The following is a 15,854-nucleotide window of genomic DNA, read 5'->3' on the forward strand; positions in this document are numbered from 1 at the left end:
TAGTTCCAGGACAGGCTCCAAAACCACAGAGAAACCCTGTCTCAAAAAACCAAAAAAAAAAAAAAAATAGTTGCCATGGTCATGATGTCTGCCTTTTCATAGCAACAGAAATCCCAACTAAGACAATCTCTTAATTCTTACTTTATTTTTTATTTTATGTATACAAGTGTTTTCCCTGCCTGTATGATTGTGAGTCACATGTGTGCCTGTTGTCCATGGAAGCCAAAAGAGAGCATAGGATTTCCTGGAACTGGGAAGTAACACGCAGATGGTTGTGAGCTGCCATGTGGGTGCTGGGCACCAAAGCTGGGTCCTCTAGGAGAGCAGCAGTGTTCTTAACCACTGAATGATCTCACCAGCCTAAATCTTCTCATTTTTGTATGTGACCTGCCGTGTCCTTCTCATAGGCAAATCCTCTGCTGCTGCTGCTCAGGTACCTTGCCCTCTTTCCCTTGAAAGCATACACACACACAAAAAAAATTAATACATATGTTTTAAAAAATGATCACCATTTTATTTTTATTCTGTTAAAAAATGTTTTGTAACTATTAAAATAATTTCTTAAAAAAAAAAAAGCCGGACTGTGGTGGCACACACCTTTAATCCCAGCACTAGAGAGGCAGAGGCAGGTGGATCTCTGTGAGTTCAATGGCAGCCTAGTCTACAAGAGCTAGTTCCAGGACAGGCTCCGAAGCATCACAGAGAAACCCTGTCTCGAAAATAAATAAATAAAATAATTTCTAACAGGAAAAAAGGAAAAAGGAAGAAGGAAAGGAAGGATGGAGGAAGGAAAGAAAGAAGGAAGGAAGGAAGGAAGGAAGGAAGGAAGGAAGGAAGGAAGGAAGGAAGGAAGGAAAACCATTAGAATCTCCCCCATGTAGCCTAAGCTGGCTTCCTACTTGTGGTCCTCATGCTTCAGCATCTCAAGTGCTGGGATTGTAGATGTGCAACACCACACCCAACTTCAGACATTTTGAGCCAATAATATTTTTACACAATCTCCTTTTTAAAGTCATTATTTATTATGTGTGCATGTATGCCAAACATGTGCAGGTGCCGTCCAGAGGCCAGAAGAGGCATGAATCCCAAGGAGCTAGGGTCACAGGTGACAGTGAGCTAGGTGCTGGGAACCAAACTTGGGTCCTTTGGCAGAAGAGCAAGCCCTCCTAACTGCAGAGCCACCTCTTCAGCCCTTGAGCAAGGAGTCAACCTGCATTCGCATTTTGTGTCGGGCCCTACAAATGATGCAGAGACAGTCTTCCCACTCCTACCCCGGCACTGAAAATTGAACTCAGGACCTTGTGGAGCTAGGCAGGCATTCTACCTCTGCTACACAACCGGCTCTCCCAACATCCTCTGACAGGGTCTTTCTTCAGTTCCTTACATGAGATTGAAGTTCAGCACAGCTGAGTTTCCAGTTGGGAATCCATTTTATCTCTTGGGACCAGAAGGGGTCACGTGACTTAGGCTAATCCAGTCTACGCATTGGCCAAGCTGGTCCAATCAGTCAGAGTGTGTCAGCTGTGGCAGAGTTGTACCCTGCTGACATTAAAGCAAGGGGCTAGCCTGAGAACCACCACCAGCTGTGTCGACACCCTGGGAGGATCCAGCCTTACCCTGAGGCTGCCCGCATGGAGGGGAAAGGGCAGAGATGGGAAGGGGTGAACGCTGGCTCTGCAGTTTTGATCTGGCTTTCTCAGCCCTCTCAGGTGGCTGCCATTATTAACTATGGCGTGCTGAATTAGAAGTCATTTTGCATCCAGTTACTTCCTGCTAGATGTTGTTCTTTGTATCTTGCTTGTCATAATATTGTCAATCCTGACACTTATCTTGGTCTGATAAAGGAGATGCTTGAGCCAAGGGTGTGACTCACTGACAGAATGCATACCTTAGCATGCACCTGACAGAATGCATACCTATGCATGCATGAGGCTCTCAGTTTCATCCTCCGCAGCACGCATGCCCTTGGCCTGGTGGGACACACTTGTGATGCCAGCATTGGAGAGGTAGAAGCAGGAAGATAAGGAATTCACTGTCAACCTTGGCTATATAAAGAGTTCAAGACCAACCTGGGCTACATGAGACCCTGTGCCCCCCACAAATAAAAAGAATATCTGAAGAGCAAATAAAGAGATGGATTAGTCCAAACCCTCTGCAAAAAGGCCAAAGGGGGGGGGGCAGCAAGATGGCTCGTGGGTAAAAAACTTGGTGACCAGAGTGTGAGCCTTGGAATCCATGGTGGAAAGAAAGCACTAACTCCCCAAATTGCCCTTTGACCTCCATGTGCAGCACATGTACACACACACACACACACACACATAGAATAATAGGTTAAAACTGAAAAAAATTCAAAGGGCCAAGTATGAGCAGGCACACCGTCGATCCAAACACTTAGGAGGCAGAAGCAAGCAGGTCTCTATAAGAGTTTGAAGCCAGCCTGGGCTATATAGTGAGTTCCAGGACAACCAGAGCTACATAATGAGATTTTGTGTCAAAATAAATAAAAAATAAAATAACAACTCTTACCCCGTCTTTCCTCGCTAGGCCCCAGATCCCTGGCACAGCCCAAAGCAGTCTCTTTCCATTCTCCCGAGGCAGGGGTGCTGGCAGGTTTCTTTCAGAAATCAGCCTTCGGAGCCGGACCGGCCACTGCCTACCTAGCAGCTTCATGCGAGTTCCCTGTGTCTTGAGACTCACCTTTCTGCTCTGTGGAATGGAAGCAGGGTACAAAGATGACTTCAGACTCACAGTTGCCTCGGACTCTCCTCTTCCATGTGACAGGCTGGTAGCTCTTCCTGTTAATGGTGAGGATTTAGTCAACCCTGCTATTTGCTTCTCCAGCAAGTATCTACCGACAGCTTCTGAGTACCCCACCCAGGTAATGAGACTCAGACTCCGGAAGATAATTGGTAAAACCTGGGAGGCTGAAGCAGGAGGGTCTCAGGTTCAAGGCCAGCTTGAGCTATTTCAGTGAGGCCATTTCAAAAGAAGGAAAGTCAATCCTCCTGGCCTCTGCAACCCTTCCTCTGAAAATTTCAGCTATAACCTCAAAATCTAAAGACTTCTCCAATGCCATTCTTTAAGATGTATGTATTTGTTTTCCTTTCATGTGTACAAGTTTGCCTGCAAGTGTACATGTACATCCTGTGTGTGCAGTACTGACAGAGACCAGAAGAGGGCACTGGCTCCCCTGGAACTGGAATTCTGTAGCCCGTTGTAAGCCACCACGGGAGTGCTGAAAACTACACCCAGCTCCTTGAAAGAGCAACAGTTGCCATCTCCCCAACTCACCAAACCCACCCTTGACCTCAGTGGCTATGCACAGTGTCACACACACACCCTCGTGTCTCTTTACCCCACACTTACTCCCGTGACTCTTCCAGTTACTCCTGGTCACAAATGGGTGGCTTCGGGCTCCCTCCAGGGAGGAGTGTGAGTGTAAACGTGAGTGTGAGTGAACCTAGGAGTGTCTATACATGCTTAAGCGTGAACGTAAGGACGTCAGTGCGGGCATGTAAGGGTGTCGGTGCACCTGAGTGTTGTGGCGTGTGACTGAGTGTGCAAATGAGTAACTATTGCTGTCTTGAGATCAGAAGAAGCGTGGTTACTCCAATTGACCTTCACAAGATTGAACCCATGAACATTTCCCCTGGAAGTGGGGAGGACAATGAGGTTCCCTCCTGAGGATATGTAAACTGGGGGACTTTTCTTCGGTGGAGTTGCTGCCTATAAGTTTCCCATGCTCCTGGTAAGCAACCCCAATCAAACTCCAGAAGACCAAGCTAGACTTTGTTTAGAATTGTTTCTTTGGTCTGTCCTTGATTCCTTATCTGGGATGACCACTTGTTCCATTTCCCCAAGAAAAGTCACATAGAACTGAGTTGATGTCAGGGTAAGAACATACTGCGTGTATGAAAGTCTATGGCCAAGTGTGGGATGCATATTGGGGACAGCTGAGGGGTGTAAATGGGTCAATGTGAACATTCGCACACTCAATTAGTCTTAGGAGATTCGTTTCCTCCTGTGTGTAAACACACACGGCTCCAAGGACTGAACACGTTGCAAGCTAACCCTTTGTCTGATAAAGGAACGACTTTGTCCATGGGTCAGGGGTCAAACTACTCTTCCCAGCTCTGACAGGAAACCAAGGATCTCTCAGCTAAAGGCTACCTCTACCAGGAAGGAGCCGCCATAGTCCGGACCTGCAGCTTGCTGCAGATTTAGGCCTGGCACCTCCTCCCCTCCCTCAGCAGGTTTCCGGCCAGGCTTGGCAGTGACCTAAGGTGTAGTGGAGGAGGGTGTAGCTTCACATTCCAGGTGCCTCCTCACTTATGGGGGTGCATTTCCTTGGAGACAAGCAGTGAACTATAACCAGATGGTTATCAGGCCTCCAGAGTCCTCTCTTCCTCCCTAACCTCTCCCAGTTCTGAGCAGTAATGAAGCAAAGTTAGAGCTCAGCACAGATCACAGGCACCTTCAAAACAACGTGGAGGCTACGGGTGATAGCCTAGGAGTGAAGTGCTTACTTAGCACACGGGAAGCCCTGGCTTCCATCCATAGCACCATGGTGGGGCCGGATATGAGACTCACGCAAGTATAATAAGGCTATACTATACCCAATGTCTTCTTCAAAGCAGGGGACTGATGCATTCAGAAAAGTTGGTCTAGGTGATGGGAGTAAGGTTTTCTTTTCTTTTCTTTTTGAAGATTTATTTATTGTGTATACAGTGTCTGTATGCCTGCAGGCCAGAAGAGGGCACCAGATCTCATCTTGGATGGTTGTGAGCTACCATGTGGTTGCTGGGAATTGAACTCAGGACCTTTGGAAGAGCAGCCAGTGCTCTTAACCTCTGAGCCATCTCTCCAGCCCCCTGGAGTAAGGTTTTCTTCCCAGAGAACCCCAAAGGCAGGGAAAGGTCACACTCATCCCTCCTTGATACAACATCCTCTCTCACACTGAGCTGGCACTTTGACAAAGATGGTGGATGGAGGAGGGGGCTGGAGATTTTAGGTTAGATTTAGATTGTTTTCAACCCCACCTTCAAGCTCCTAGTGCTGGAGGGACGGGGTGTCTCATTTCTAAGCCCTTCAGTTCAGAGGAGGAGGCCTGTCTTTACCATCATCACCCCATCTGGCTATGTCCCTTGTCCCAGTACATGTTCATTCCGTTCATCCTCACCTCTTGCAACCTAAGGATGTAAGTACCATTATTACCCGCTCCTTACAGATGCAGAGCCAAACCACAGAAAGGGATCCAGCAGAAGCACGCAGGATCCTTACTGGACTTCGTTCAGAATGATGGGCCCCAGCCATTGGCCTTCATTCAGAAGGAGCAGGATGGGCAGCATTCTAGAACTCAGAAGATGGATTCTTGGAAGAGGTGCCAATACCTTGACCTTCCTCTCTCACCCTCCTTGCCCTCTTATTTCCTAGATACGCCTCCTACTTGCCAAAGTCAATTGGAAACCAGGGCAAGAGGTGATACAGTTCATGGATGTTAGTCTCCTGGGCACAGAGCAGAGCGGAGACTGCAGCCAGGCTCACAGAGACGCCTGCCTGCCCATGGCATGTTGCTGGCTAGGGTTAGCTTGCATTCCTAGAGACCTGGAGGTCTGGATTGGAATCTGCTCTTTTTCTGTGTGATCCAGAGACAGGTCCAGCCCTTGCTTTCTCTGATGAGGAGGTGTTCCTTTGAAGACCACCCCCACCAGCAACCACGCCTAAGCCAGTCTCTGTCCCTGCTGCTACCCTGCTTATGGCCAAAGCTCCAGGGCACAAAGACCCTCCCTGGGTCCCTGAGCAGGCTCCTCCCAGACACTAGGCAGACACGGCCACTCCTCTGCCCTCTTAGGGCTTAGGCATCCTATCACCCTTTAGGGAGTGGGCAGCATCTCAGTACCGCCTTCCTTCACACTTCCACCCTTCCCTGGGACAACAGCTCAGTTGCTTTCTCTGAATCACAGGCTCCTTCCTCCCTTCCTCGGCCAGCACCCTCCTAGATCCTTGGGGGCTCCAGGCCTTTTCTGGCTTTTAAGGCCATGGTTCTCAACCTTCCTACGGCTGCGACCCTTCAATCGAGTTCCTGACATGGCGGTAACCCCCAACCATAAAATTCTTTTGTTGCTACTTTATAACTGTAGTTTTGCTACTGTAATGAACCGTAATGTAAATGTCTGATATGTGACCCCAAGTGGGTCACGACCCCCCCTGTTGAGAACCACTGCTCTAGGGCCACTGTACTAGGTGGCGTAAGCTTTTTCTCTTGCCTTCCCACCCCACCCAACTCTACCTCACCCAAGTTTCTCCAGGCTTGGGGATGCCCCACCCAGCTTTTTCAGAAAAAAAAAAAAATCAAGGAGAGTTAGCTGCAAGCCAGAGCTCATTACCAGGAATTAAGAAGACATGCCCCGAAGCGTAGATGCTTGTCTGGAGTCACTTGCACTTCAGATAGACACCAAGTACACAGAGAAAAGGACTCAAGTATGTGCAGAGCTGCCTCTCCCGAGGTACACTAAGAATTAGGCAGAGAGCCAAAGATGCAGACAGCCTGGCACAGTGAGAGAAAGACAGGCCCACGAGGAGCCCTGAAAAATACTTCTTTGCCTGGGTATAGAGACGCAGAGTCAGGTATCCGAACAGCAGCAAACTCAAGTTCCAGGGAGCAGACTAAAGCAAATCAGTGCTTTAAGAAACCTGTTAGTGGGGCTGGGCGGTGGTGGCTACGCCTTTAATCCCAGCACTCTGGAGGCAGAGGCAGATCTCTGCAAGTTCGAGGCCAGTGTGACCTACAAAGCTAGTTCCAGGACAGCCAGGGCTACACAAAGAAACTCAGAAAAAGAAAAGAAGAAAGATGGCTCCTTCAAAGGGTTTTGTGGCAGGACCTCGAAGCATAGAGGAAGAGCCCTCTGTGAGCCCTGAGACGCCGCTGCCCTTCCATGGGACAATTCTCCCGATTCTCCCTAGCTTCCCCGAAAATGAATTCTGTGAAATGGAGGAGAAACTTTCCTATAGGAAGTAGAGTGTTTTCCTTCCAGAATTTGCTAATAGCCATAACTTTGCCTTTTCAGAGTGGAGTGTTCATGGGGCGTTCCTAGCCTGGAGGGGTTGCTCCTGTTCCCACTAACCGCTACTGGCTTTAACCGGGCCCAACAGACTATCCAACACCTCTGCCTTGCACCCTTTGGCCCGTCTTGCCTGTCATACCCATCCCAAAAGCCTTGTAGAGCTTAGGCACAGAAGAACAAGTACACACACACACACACACACACACACACACACACACACACAAGCACGCACGCACGCATGCACACACACGCTTCCTCCTTCCCCTCTCAGTAAATTCGCAATTGTGGAAGGAATCTCAGGTAAAAGATGTTTGTTGAGTTCAGTGACCTTTACAAAACAGCTCCCAACACCTGCTTCTACCCCTGTTCTCCCACCCTACCCTGGTGCTGCGAATAAAGTCGTCATGAGGGGTCGTTTATTGTTTCCTTTTCTCTGGTCTCTGCTAAGCCCACTTATATTTTTAATTACATGTATTGTTGCATGTGTGTATATATGTGTGCACAGGCCAGGGTGTAAAGGTGGAACTCAGGAGGCAACTTTTGAGTATTGGGTTCTTTCTCTCATCTTTTGGGATCCAGAGATGGGTGTCCGGCTTGATGGCAGGTGCCTACCCGCTGAGCCTATGTTAAACCCTCTTAAGAATCACCTCCTGTTTTTACCCCTTTAGTCACAAATAGAGAAACTAAGATCCAGAGAAAGAACACAAACACACCAGAGAGGCTGTGATGGGCGTGGATCCCAGGCTCCACCATCTTCTAGTCCTAGCACCCGAAGGCCTCCTGCCTCCCACTGGCTGATGTGGGGCAGGATCAGGGATGGAAGGGTCCCAAGGAGAAACTGGTAGGGTACGCTGAGTGAAACCCTGCAGGCACCTTCTCCTCCCAAGGTTTACCACTCTTCCCCCTCAGGGTCTGGGAAAGGGACATTCCCTCTGGCTCGGGTCTCTCCTGACTGTTGGGAGTTGGGGACAAGGGAAGAGTAGAGATCCATGGAGGAATTGTCTTCTCCCACCCATGCCCAGGTCACAGTCCTAGCTGTGTGGTCTAAATTTGCCTCTCACCCTTTCTGGGCCTGGGTCTCATCTATGAAGGGGTTAGGGAGCAAGAGACTTACAACGCACAATTGTGCAGGCCCAAGAGCCTTTGGCTTCTACACGGTTAACTCTGCAGGAAGGTTTTCCTCATATTCCTGGTGAAATTTAAGTCAGATAGGGTAAGGAAGCCGGAAATGAGGCGCACTGCCTAGGTCCAGGTGTGCCAGGCTACTCACACAACCCGTGCCTTACTGGGCATCGGCATGTCCCGGGCTAATGAGGCAGAAGGGAACTCAAGTAAACACAACAGAGGTTCTTGGTTCAGGCAAGTGAAGTAGGAAAGCCCACAGACCCGGAACATAGCCAGGAGTAAAGCTAGAGCGTTGTGATGGGGTGGGTCAGGACAGGGACAGGTTCTAGAGAGCCTGGGTGCACATGAAGGACTTTGGAATATTCTCAGATGTAGTGAGGACCATGGAAAGAGCCCTGTTCTCGGGGGGGGGGTGCCCTTGAGGAACCTGTGTGGATTCCCCAGTTGCAGGGAAGCTGCTGAGAGCGCTGCAGACAAACTCTAGAAGGAGCTCACACAGCTGTGGAGGTCCCCAGTCTGATTGGCCTCTCCGAGCCATAGGGGACTAACCCTATCAGTTCTCCAGGCAGAGCTGCCTGCCTTGGGGGCTCCAAATTTCCTTCCTGGGGAGGGGAATGAGATGGGAGAATTCGGAGGATACTCAAGAGGGTAGAAGCTGGGGATCCCTGAATACAAGCTGAGATTTGACTCTAGACTAGAGACACCTGGGAGTTTGTGATCAAAAACCACCAAGGCTCCAATACGAGTTCCAGAAACAGAGACTATGTTGTAGTAGCAGGGCATCTCTCTGAGTTCAAGGTTAGCCTGGTCTATGTAGTGAGCCCAGGATAGCCAGGGCTACATAGACTCTGTCCCAAAACAAATAAAAAACAAGCACAAAGGCACATTTCCTGTTTTATGCATACATTTTATTTTTTTTATAAAAGTCAACAGTACATTGTTGATTGGAAGATTAAAGGAAGGAAAAACACCTTTAAGAAGGAGTCTCCCCTATTCCTAAGATTGTAACATATATATATATGTATGTATGTATGTATATATTTATATATTTTAAAAAAAGAAAATATGAAATTTATGGCCTGGACTTGATCCCCATCCCAATGCCTATCTTATGATAGAAATACATACACAGCCCCTACTCAGGGATCACAGCTCCAACTGTGAGCTATGCCCCTCTTATCATTTCCCCCCTCCTACAGCCTAGAAACCCACTGTAAAAAAAAAAAAAAAAAGAGCGGACACACATACTCAGAAACACACTTCTGGGTCCCCCTCCGCATGGAGCCCCTGAAGCATGTACACACCGATACTTTCCTTATAGCTCACTCCCTTTTCCGGGGCTCCCTTGAACTGTTAGGGTCTGTTTTGAAAATTTGGTCCCTTGCCCTGAATGTCTGGAAAACAGCATGTCTGGAAACACACATGAATGCCTGTACACACACACACAAACACACACACACACACACACACACACACACACACATTCTTTTCCTTTTGAAAACAAAAGGATGTTTGGTCCTGCTTGATATCCTACTTTGGCTTAAGAATGGGGACCAAATGTCTTATTGGGCAGAGTTCAGTAGAGATTCTGTAAGGGCCACCCAGCAGGGGCAGGTATGGGTAGCGTCTTAGTCTGTGAGAGGTATCACAGGGGGCTCTCAGGGAGTGGCCCACACAAGGTGGGTACTTGAGTGAAGAGTGGGCATGGCTGCTGCCCACTCAGATCTGTTCCTTGTGCTTCACATGAGCCAGCTTCACATTCTCCGCCTCCGTGGAGGGTGGGGGCTGCTCCAGGTGGCATCCAATCATGAGCTGGTACACAAAGACGCCGGCAATGGAACCGAGGAGCGGAGAGACGATAGGTACCCACCACCAATGCCGGCCGGTCCTGGAAGGCAGACACAGGTAATCAGAGACAGGTAGGTGGGTAGGCAGGGTAGAGTAAAGACAAGCTAAGCGGAGTGAGTGACCGCGGTACTCACGTGAAGACTTCTGAACCCCAGCCAGCTAGAGCGGTGAAAAGACGCGGGCCAAAGTCACGGGCAGGGTTGACAGCATAGCCAGAATTGAAGCCCATGGAGGTTCCAATGACCAGGACCACAAGGCCCACGGTGAAGGCCTCCAGGCCACGGGGGACAGGGTTGTTGTAGGGGTCGACAATGGCCAGCACACACACGATGAGGGAGGCTGTGCCTATGAACTGGAGAGCAGAGAAAACAAGGTGAGGCACAGTTCCTTCCCCTACCCTCTGCCTTGCCCTGGCTAATCCTAGCATGCTTGCAGTTCAGAGGGACGCTCCATGCTTTATAAAAGACCTGCCACCGTGTTCTGAGGTTGGGGTTCCCACAAACTGAGAAATCCTGCTACAACCAAGGAGTGTCGTCCAAAACAAGCCTGTTCCTCTGCATTTGCCTTACATGTCCCCAGTTCATACCTGATCAAAGAAGCCATTGACCATGTCCAAGTGTCCGGACGGGTAGGTGGCAAAGATGCCAGCTGTGCCATTGGGGCCGGAGACGATAAGTTCATTGTTGGCAAAGCCCCAGATTGCATCTGGTGACAGATTAGACGCATTGTGAGTGAGGGCAGGGCCTCCCCTCTCAGACCTGTCCTCCCCACCCTGCCAGGGGTCATGGGTAAGCATATTACTGTAGAGGCACAGAAGGCGGGGTGGGGTGGAGGACCTGAAATTGTTGTTGCCCAACTTGTTTCTTTCCCTTAGAGCCCCCAACGTGGGTCTGAGTGTTAATGAATGAGTCATGAGCTCTGGGCCTGGGCAGGCCTCAGCTGTCATCAATGGGACTGGTGCCAACAGGTACTTAAAGAGGGAAAGTGCAGGGGAGAAGAAGGGCAGGATGGGGAATGCTTACCGTAGTACAGCCCAAAAACGATCCCAGCGCCCAAGAAGGCCCCCAGTGTCTGTGCCAGTGTGTAGATGGGCAGCTTGATCCAGGGCTCACGTGCCAGGAAGCACATGGCAAAGGTCACAGCGGGGTTCAAGTGGGCTCCTGAGCAGGGATAGAACCAGTTAGCTACAGCCCACCACCACGGGGAGGCCAGGGCTCCCAGAGCTCCTCCCTTCTGGGGTGCAGGAAGGTTTGCTTGGCCCGCATGGCAGTTGGACTATGCCACAGACTGATAATCTCTGATCCAAAGGTCCCACAGCTGAGGGCGCCGTTCGAACCCGCACGTGGGGATGCCCCTCTCTCTCTGCTCTCTAGACAGACACTTGTTGGAAATGACGATGTGGACTTACCAGACACTTGGCCGGCCACCAAGATGGCAAGGGTGACAGCGAAGCCAAAAGCCAAGTTGATGGTGAGGAAGCCACCATGGGTGCCCCGACTGAGCACCACCTGAGCCACGGAGCCACAGCCAAACATCTGTGTCAGAAAACAGAGCAAATGAGGTCCCGTTGAGACTAAGCAACACCAGCCATCAGAGAAGACATGAGGTCCTTCCTGGAACCTAACCCAAATCCCTCCTGCTTTAATTGCGAGTCCTTCGCCCGCGATGCTACATCTTGAACACAGCAGAGCCCTGTGGAAAGACTAATAATGGACAGATGACTGGGAACCCAGAGGGTTGAACAATATTCCCGGGTTTTTCCTCAGTCCCAGAAGAGCCTGGGAGGAGCTGTCACTATAGCAGTTTCTGTCTGTGTCCTCCAGACCTAGCACACAGAGGTAGGCCATACCCTCTCCTGCCTGCATGCTGTTCCAAAGCGGAGGTCACTGTGGAGGTGATGGGGAACACGGAGAGTGGAGGGAGAACTCACTCCTGAGTCTAGAAAAGCAGAGGGCCTGGCTCTCCCTCCCCACACTCTTCCCTCATCTGTCCCTATAGGCACCTCCCAGGCCAATCTTCCCCTTCCTGCTCCAGCCCTCTGCCCCCTGGATTCCCACGCAGACCTCAAGGGTCCCAAATACGAGGTTTTAAGAGGCTTTTCTCCCTAACCCCAGTGAGATCTGTTCTACCCTCCTACCCAGGATAGAGGGACTAAGAGACTAGGGTCCCTCAAGTTCAGCATGTACAGGACATAACATATGTTCAAGAGGGAAAATACTCTCTACCAACTGTAAAGTGCTGTTGTCCTGAGCCTCTAGTGTCCCTCAAAGCTCCTTCAGCCCAGACCTGGGTCTCTTTCTCACATCTCCATAACTAAGTGTTAATGACCTGGGCCTGATTCCAGTAAATCAGGCAGAAGCAAGTAAATGTCTATGAGTTCAAGGCCAGCCTGGTCTGCTTAGGGAGTTCCAAGAAAACCAGGGCCATGTAGAGAGACCCTGTTTAAAAAAAAAAAAAAAAGTGCCCTGCTGGCCAGCAGGCTGTGCTCCATTAATTCCAATAGGCCCGTGCCGTGCCATGTACTGAGTTGTTAAGCACCGATTACTATCACTCAGAAGGATGATGCAGGGGAAGCCCCTGGCGCTGATGCGGGTCAAAGGTGAGCAAGCAGGTAAAGCAAAGGTTAGAGGTGGTAAGAGTGAGTACAGGGTGGCCTCATATGGAGGTCTGGGGCACCATGCCCAGCCAGACCCTGGCCTAAGCTCAGGCTGACACCTGGCTTCATGCCAAGAAGTCTTGGGAGGAGGAGCTATCAGAGCCAGTTCCACCACCTTGGGGCTAATCTTCCTCTTCCTTCTCCACCCCCCTCACCCCAATCTCCAGGTTCTCAGCTAGCCCCTCACCCCACCCAACTATAGACCTCAGAGGGGCTTTTCTCACCCCCAGAGACAACCTGGACTCGACACTGCAAGGTTCTGGGTCCCCAACAACAACTATACAAGCAAGCCCTCATCCATTAGGGTACCCCTAGGCCTGCCCACCCACCCCAGCTCTGCTTTCCACTGACACCTGATCCCTCCCAACTCCCTGAGCCTGGAAGCCCTCGCCACAAATCCAGCACCCTCTCTTTGTGGTCCACGATAAGCCCGGTGATCCTGGGACTCGGTGAGGGCTGCTATTCTTTTAGTAGGAGTTGACCTGAGACTTGGGGAGGAATACCGAGGCCCCCTGTGAAGTGGAAGCCACCTCCCTTGTCCTTGTTGCTCCAAAACAGGTGACAGGACTCACAAATCAAGATAGGGAACAGCAGCAAGATGATAGTGCCCCCCCCCCATTCCCTTCTTCGCAGAGGGAAGAGAGGGAAGAGGGACAACCAATAGGCCACTAGTCTGTGAAGTCAGAGGCAAGTTTGGGCCCTCTTCTCCCCATGAAGCCTCATTTAACTGATCTATATTATCGAGGACTGGGGGAGTGGGGAGCACTGGGGGAGTGAGGAGCACTGAAACTCAACCCAGCCACTGCAAAGGGGCCACTTAATTCAGAAGAGACTCAGGGGAAACAAATGTAACGAAACGGCATGAACAGCTGAAAATCAGAGTAACTGGGACAGGAAATGAACACCGTAACTGCCTGACAGACCCGAAAAATGCACCCAGAGTTACCCAGAACAACTCAGGGCAAAACCGCAGAAACCTCCCCAAAACAACAGAGAGGCAGAGGAAGGATCCAACGGCCAGCAATCCTCTGCAAAGACGCTGAAAGCAATGGGCCGCAGACAAGACCTGGTACTATGGCGTGAGGGAAATAAACTTAGACACACACACACCCATAGGGCCCTAGGGCCCTAAGTCCTCTGTCAGGGCCCTGTTTTCCTCCACAGCCGCCTATCTTCAGGACATTCTTTCTTCCAATTTTGCTCGCAGCCCAAGAGACCTGCGCCCTCTGCCCCCACCTGTGGTAATCTGTCCTCCCTTCGCTGCAACTTTTGGACTTTCTGAGGCTTAATTATTCATTAGGGGCCAGACACCCAAGACCCAAATAACCTAATGAGGGGATCGTTTGCCTTCACTGTGTGCTGGGGCTGGGGCTCTGGGAAGCTGGAAGACTGGACAGAGAAAGGCCTGGCGGTCCCAAGCTGTAGGGGTGACCCTGCTGGCAGCCTGTGATCTGGGTCTCCAGGGGGAACACGTTCATTCTCAAGAGTCAGGGCTGTCAGGAGCTGACTTTTAGAACTGTGAAGACAAGGGCTTCGGAGGTCAGCTTGACCCCTGAGGGTTAAGCCTGGAGAGCGGAGCTGGGGAATCTGGACGGGTCTGCCTTGAAAAACTGTCCCTGGGGTGAATAAGGAGTTGGGGAGCGCGGGACTGGAAAGAGAAAGGGCTGTTCACTTCCCTGCACTCACCACAAGGATGAGGGTCCCCAGGCACTCCGCCAGCGCCTGGCGAAGCAGCCGGTAGCGGATATGGAGCATCTCCCCGCAACGGTTCACCAACTCCTTCTGTCGACCCATGGCAAGGCAGCAACGCGGTCGGACGCGGGGGCGAGAAGTGACTAGCGGCCGGCACCGAGAGCGGTGGTGGCCCGGAGCCTAGGTGGCGCCCTTTTATGTGCACGGGAGAGCAGCCCCGCCCGCAGAACCTCACCGCAGAGTCCTGCCGGGGCGGAGAGAGCAGCCACCACCCACCGCCCAGCCTAGGGGCGCTGGAGGGTGACAGGAGCTGGTGAGGAAGATTCGAAAGAGCTGTAAGGGTGGGTTGGCTCTGGAGGGCACTTAGGGGAAGGAGTCAATTTAGGGGAGGCCTGAAGTCCTGTGAAAAAATGACCCGAAGTGAGAAAAACGATCTCCTGAGTTTACAGTGAGTCTTGTGGGCATCGTCTCACGCTCTGAGTGAAACCTGTAATATGTAAATGCTGGAGAGGAACCAGCTTGCTACAAGATGCTACAAGCAGGTCCTCAGTCAGGCGGCTGAAAAGGCTATGGGCCCCAAGTGGGAAGAGAACTCACAGTACCTCCCCTGGCGGGCACAAGCGTGCTGAGTTCTAACCAGAATTCACCAGCCCTTCTTGTGCTCTAGGAACAAGTCACACATTGTATGTGTTGGTCGGTTATGTCCATAGCTGTGTTAACATGGCATATGTCATGTGTGCCTGGTCAGATGACCTCGGATGTGCACATGCCGGCTGGGGTACCTGGACTTTCTCTTGTGGGGCTTCCTTGCACTATACCAGTGGCTCCTAAAGCTGAGCTAAGATTGTCCTGACATGCCACATCATCATGCCAGCAGGGTGAATTCCAGCTGTTTTTAACCCTCTCCTTTCCCCACCTGATTGACCACCTGTCAGAAGTAAACCTATCCTTTTGAGGGATTAAACTGGGGGCCAGGAGATGGCTCAGCAGGAACAGGGCTTATCATGGTGGACCTGTCAATCCCTGAAACGTACCTGAAGGCAGGAGAGAGTTATCCTACACATTGCTAGTGGTGTGTTCCACACATACATTTTTTTAATTAATTTATTTATTTATTCATTTATTTATTTATTTATTTTTGGAGACAGCATCTTATTGTGTAGCCCTGGCTGACCAGGAACTCGGTCACCATGTAGACTGGTCTTTAAATTTGCAGAGATCCGCTGCCTGCCTCTGCCTCCCAGGTGCTAGGATTAAAGGCATGTGCCAGTACATCTGGCATAATTAATTAATTTTTTAAAAGAGAGATTAAACTGAGCCAGTTATCATGGCACAGACCTGTAATTCCAGCACTCAGGGGATGGAGGCAGGACAATTGTGAATTTAGAACCAGCCTAGGCTTCATAATGAGACCATATCAAAAACAGAGAGTTTCCCCAGCTACTTGGGAGGACAACAGGAAGTTTACA

General features: G+C 50.6%; 1 protein-coding gene across 1 annotated transcript; it reads right to left on the reverse strand.

Annotated features, from left to right (window-relative positions):
- Positions 1–9,635: 9,635 nt before the first annotated feature.
- Positions 9,636–14,523, reverse strand: Aqp3 (aquaporin 3 (Gill blood group)). Its single transcript, XM_005362002.3, has 6 exons — positions 14,380–14,523; positions 11,446–11,572; positions 11,060–11,197; positions 10,624–10,742; positions 10,172–10,389; positions 9,636–10,077 (listed from the first exon to the last, which is right to left on the reverse strand). Exons 1-6 carry the CDS (start codon positions 14,485–14,487, stop codon positions 9,909–9,911), a joined length of 879 nt encoding a protein of 292 aa, XP_005362059.1. The 5' UTR covers positions 14,488–14,523; the 3' UTR covers positions 9,636–9,908.
- Positions 14,524–15,854: the final 1,331 nt, after the last annotated feature.

Source organism: Microtus ochrogaster, linkage group LG5, assembly GCF_000317375.1.
Source record: "Microtus ochrogaster isolate Prairie Vole_2 linkage group LG5, MicOch1.0, whole genome shotgun sequence".
In the NCBI taxonomy this organism is placed as follows: Eukaryota; Metazoa; Chordata; class Mammalia; order Rodentia; family Cricetidae; genus Microtus; species Microtus ochrogaster.

Coding starts and splice junctions, on each gene's coding strand:
- Aqp3 (XM_005362002.3), bottom strand. CDS start 14,487: ATGGGTCGACAGAAGGAGTTGGTGAACCGTTGCGGGGAGATGCTCCAT. Junction 10,743..11,059: donor CGTTTTTGGGCTGTACTACG/GTAAGCATTCCC, acceptor ATCTGTCACCAG/ATGCAATCTGGGGCTTTGCC. Junction 10,078..10,171: donor TGGGGTTCAGAAGTCTTCAC/GTGAGTACCGCG, acceptor TCTGCCTTCCAG/GACCGGCCGGCATTGGTGGT.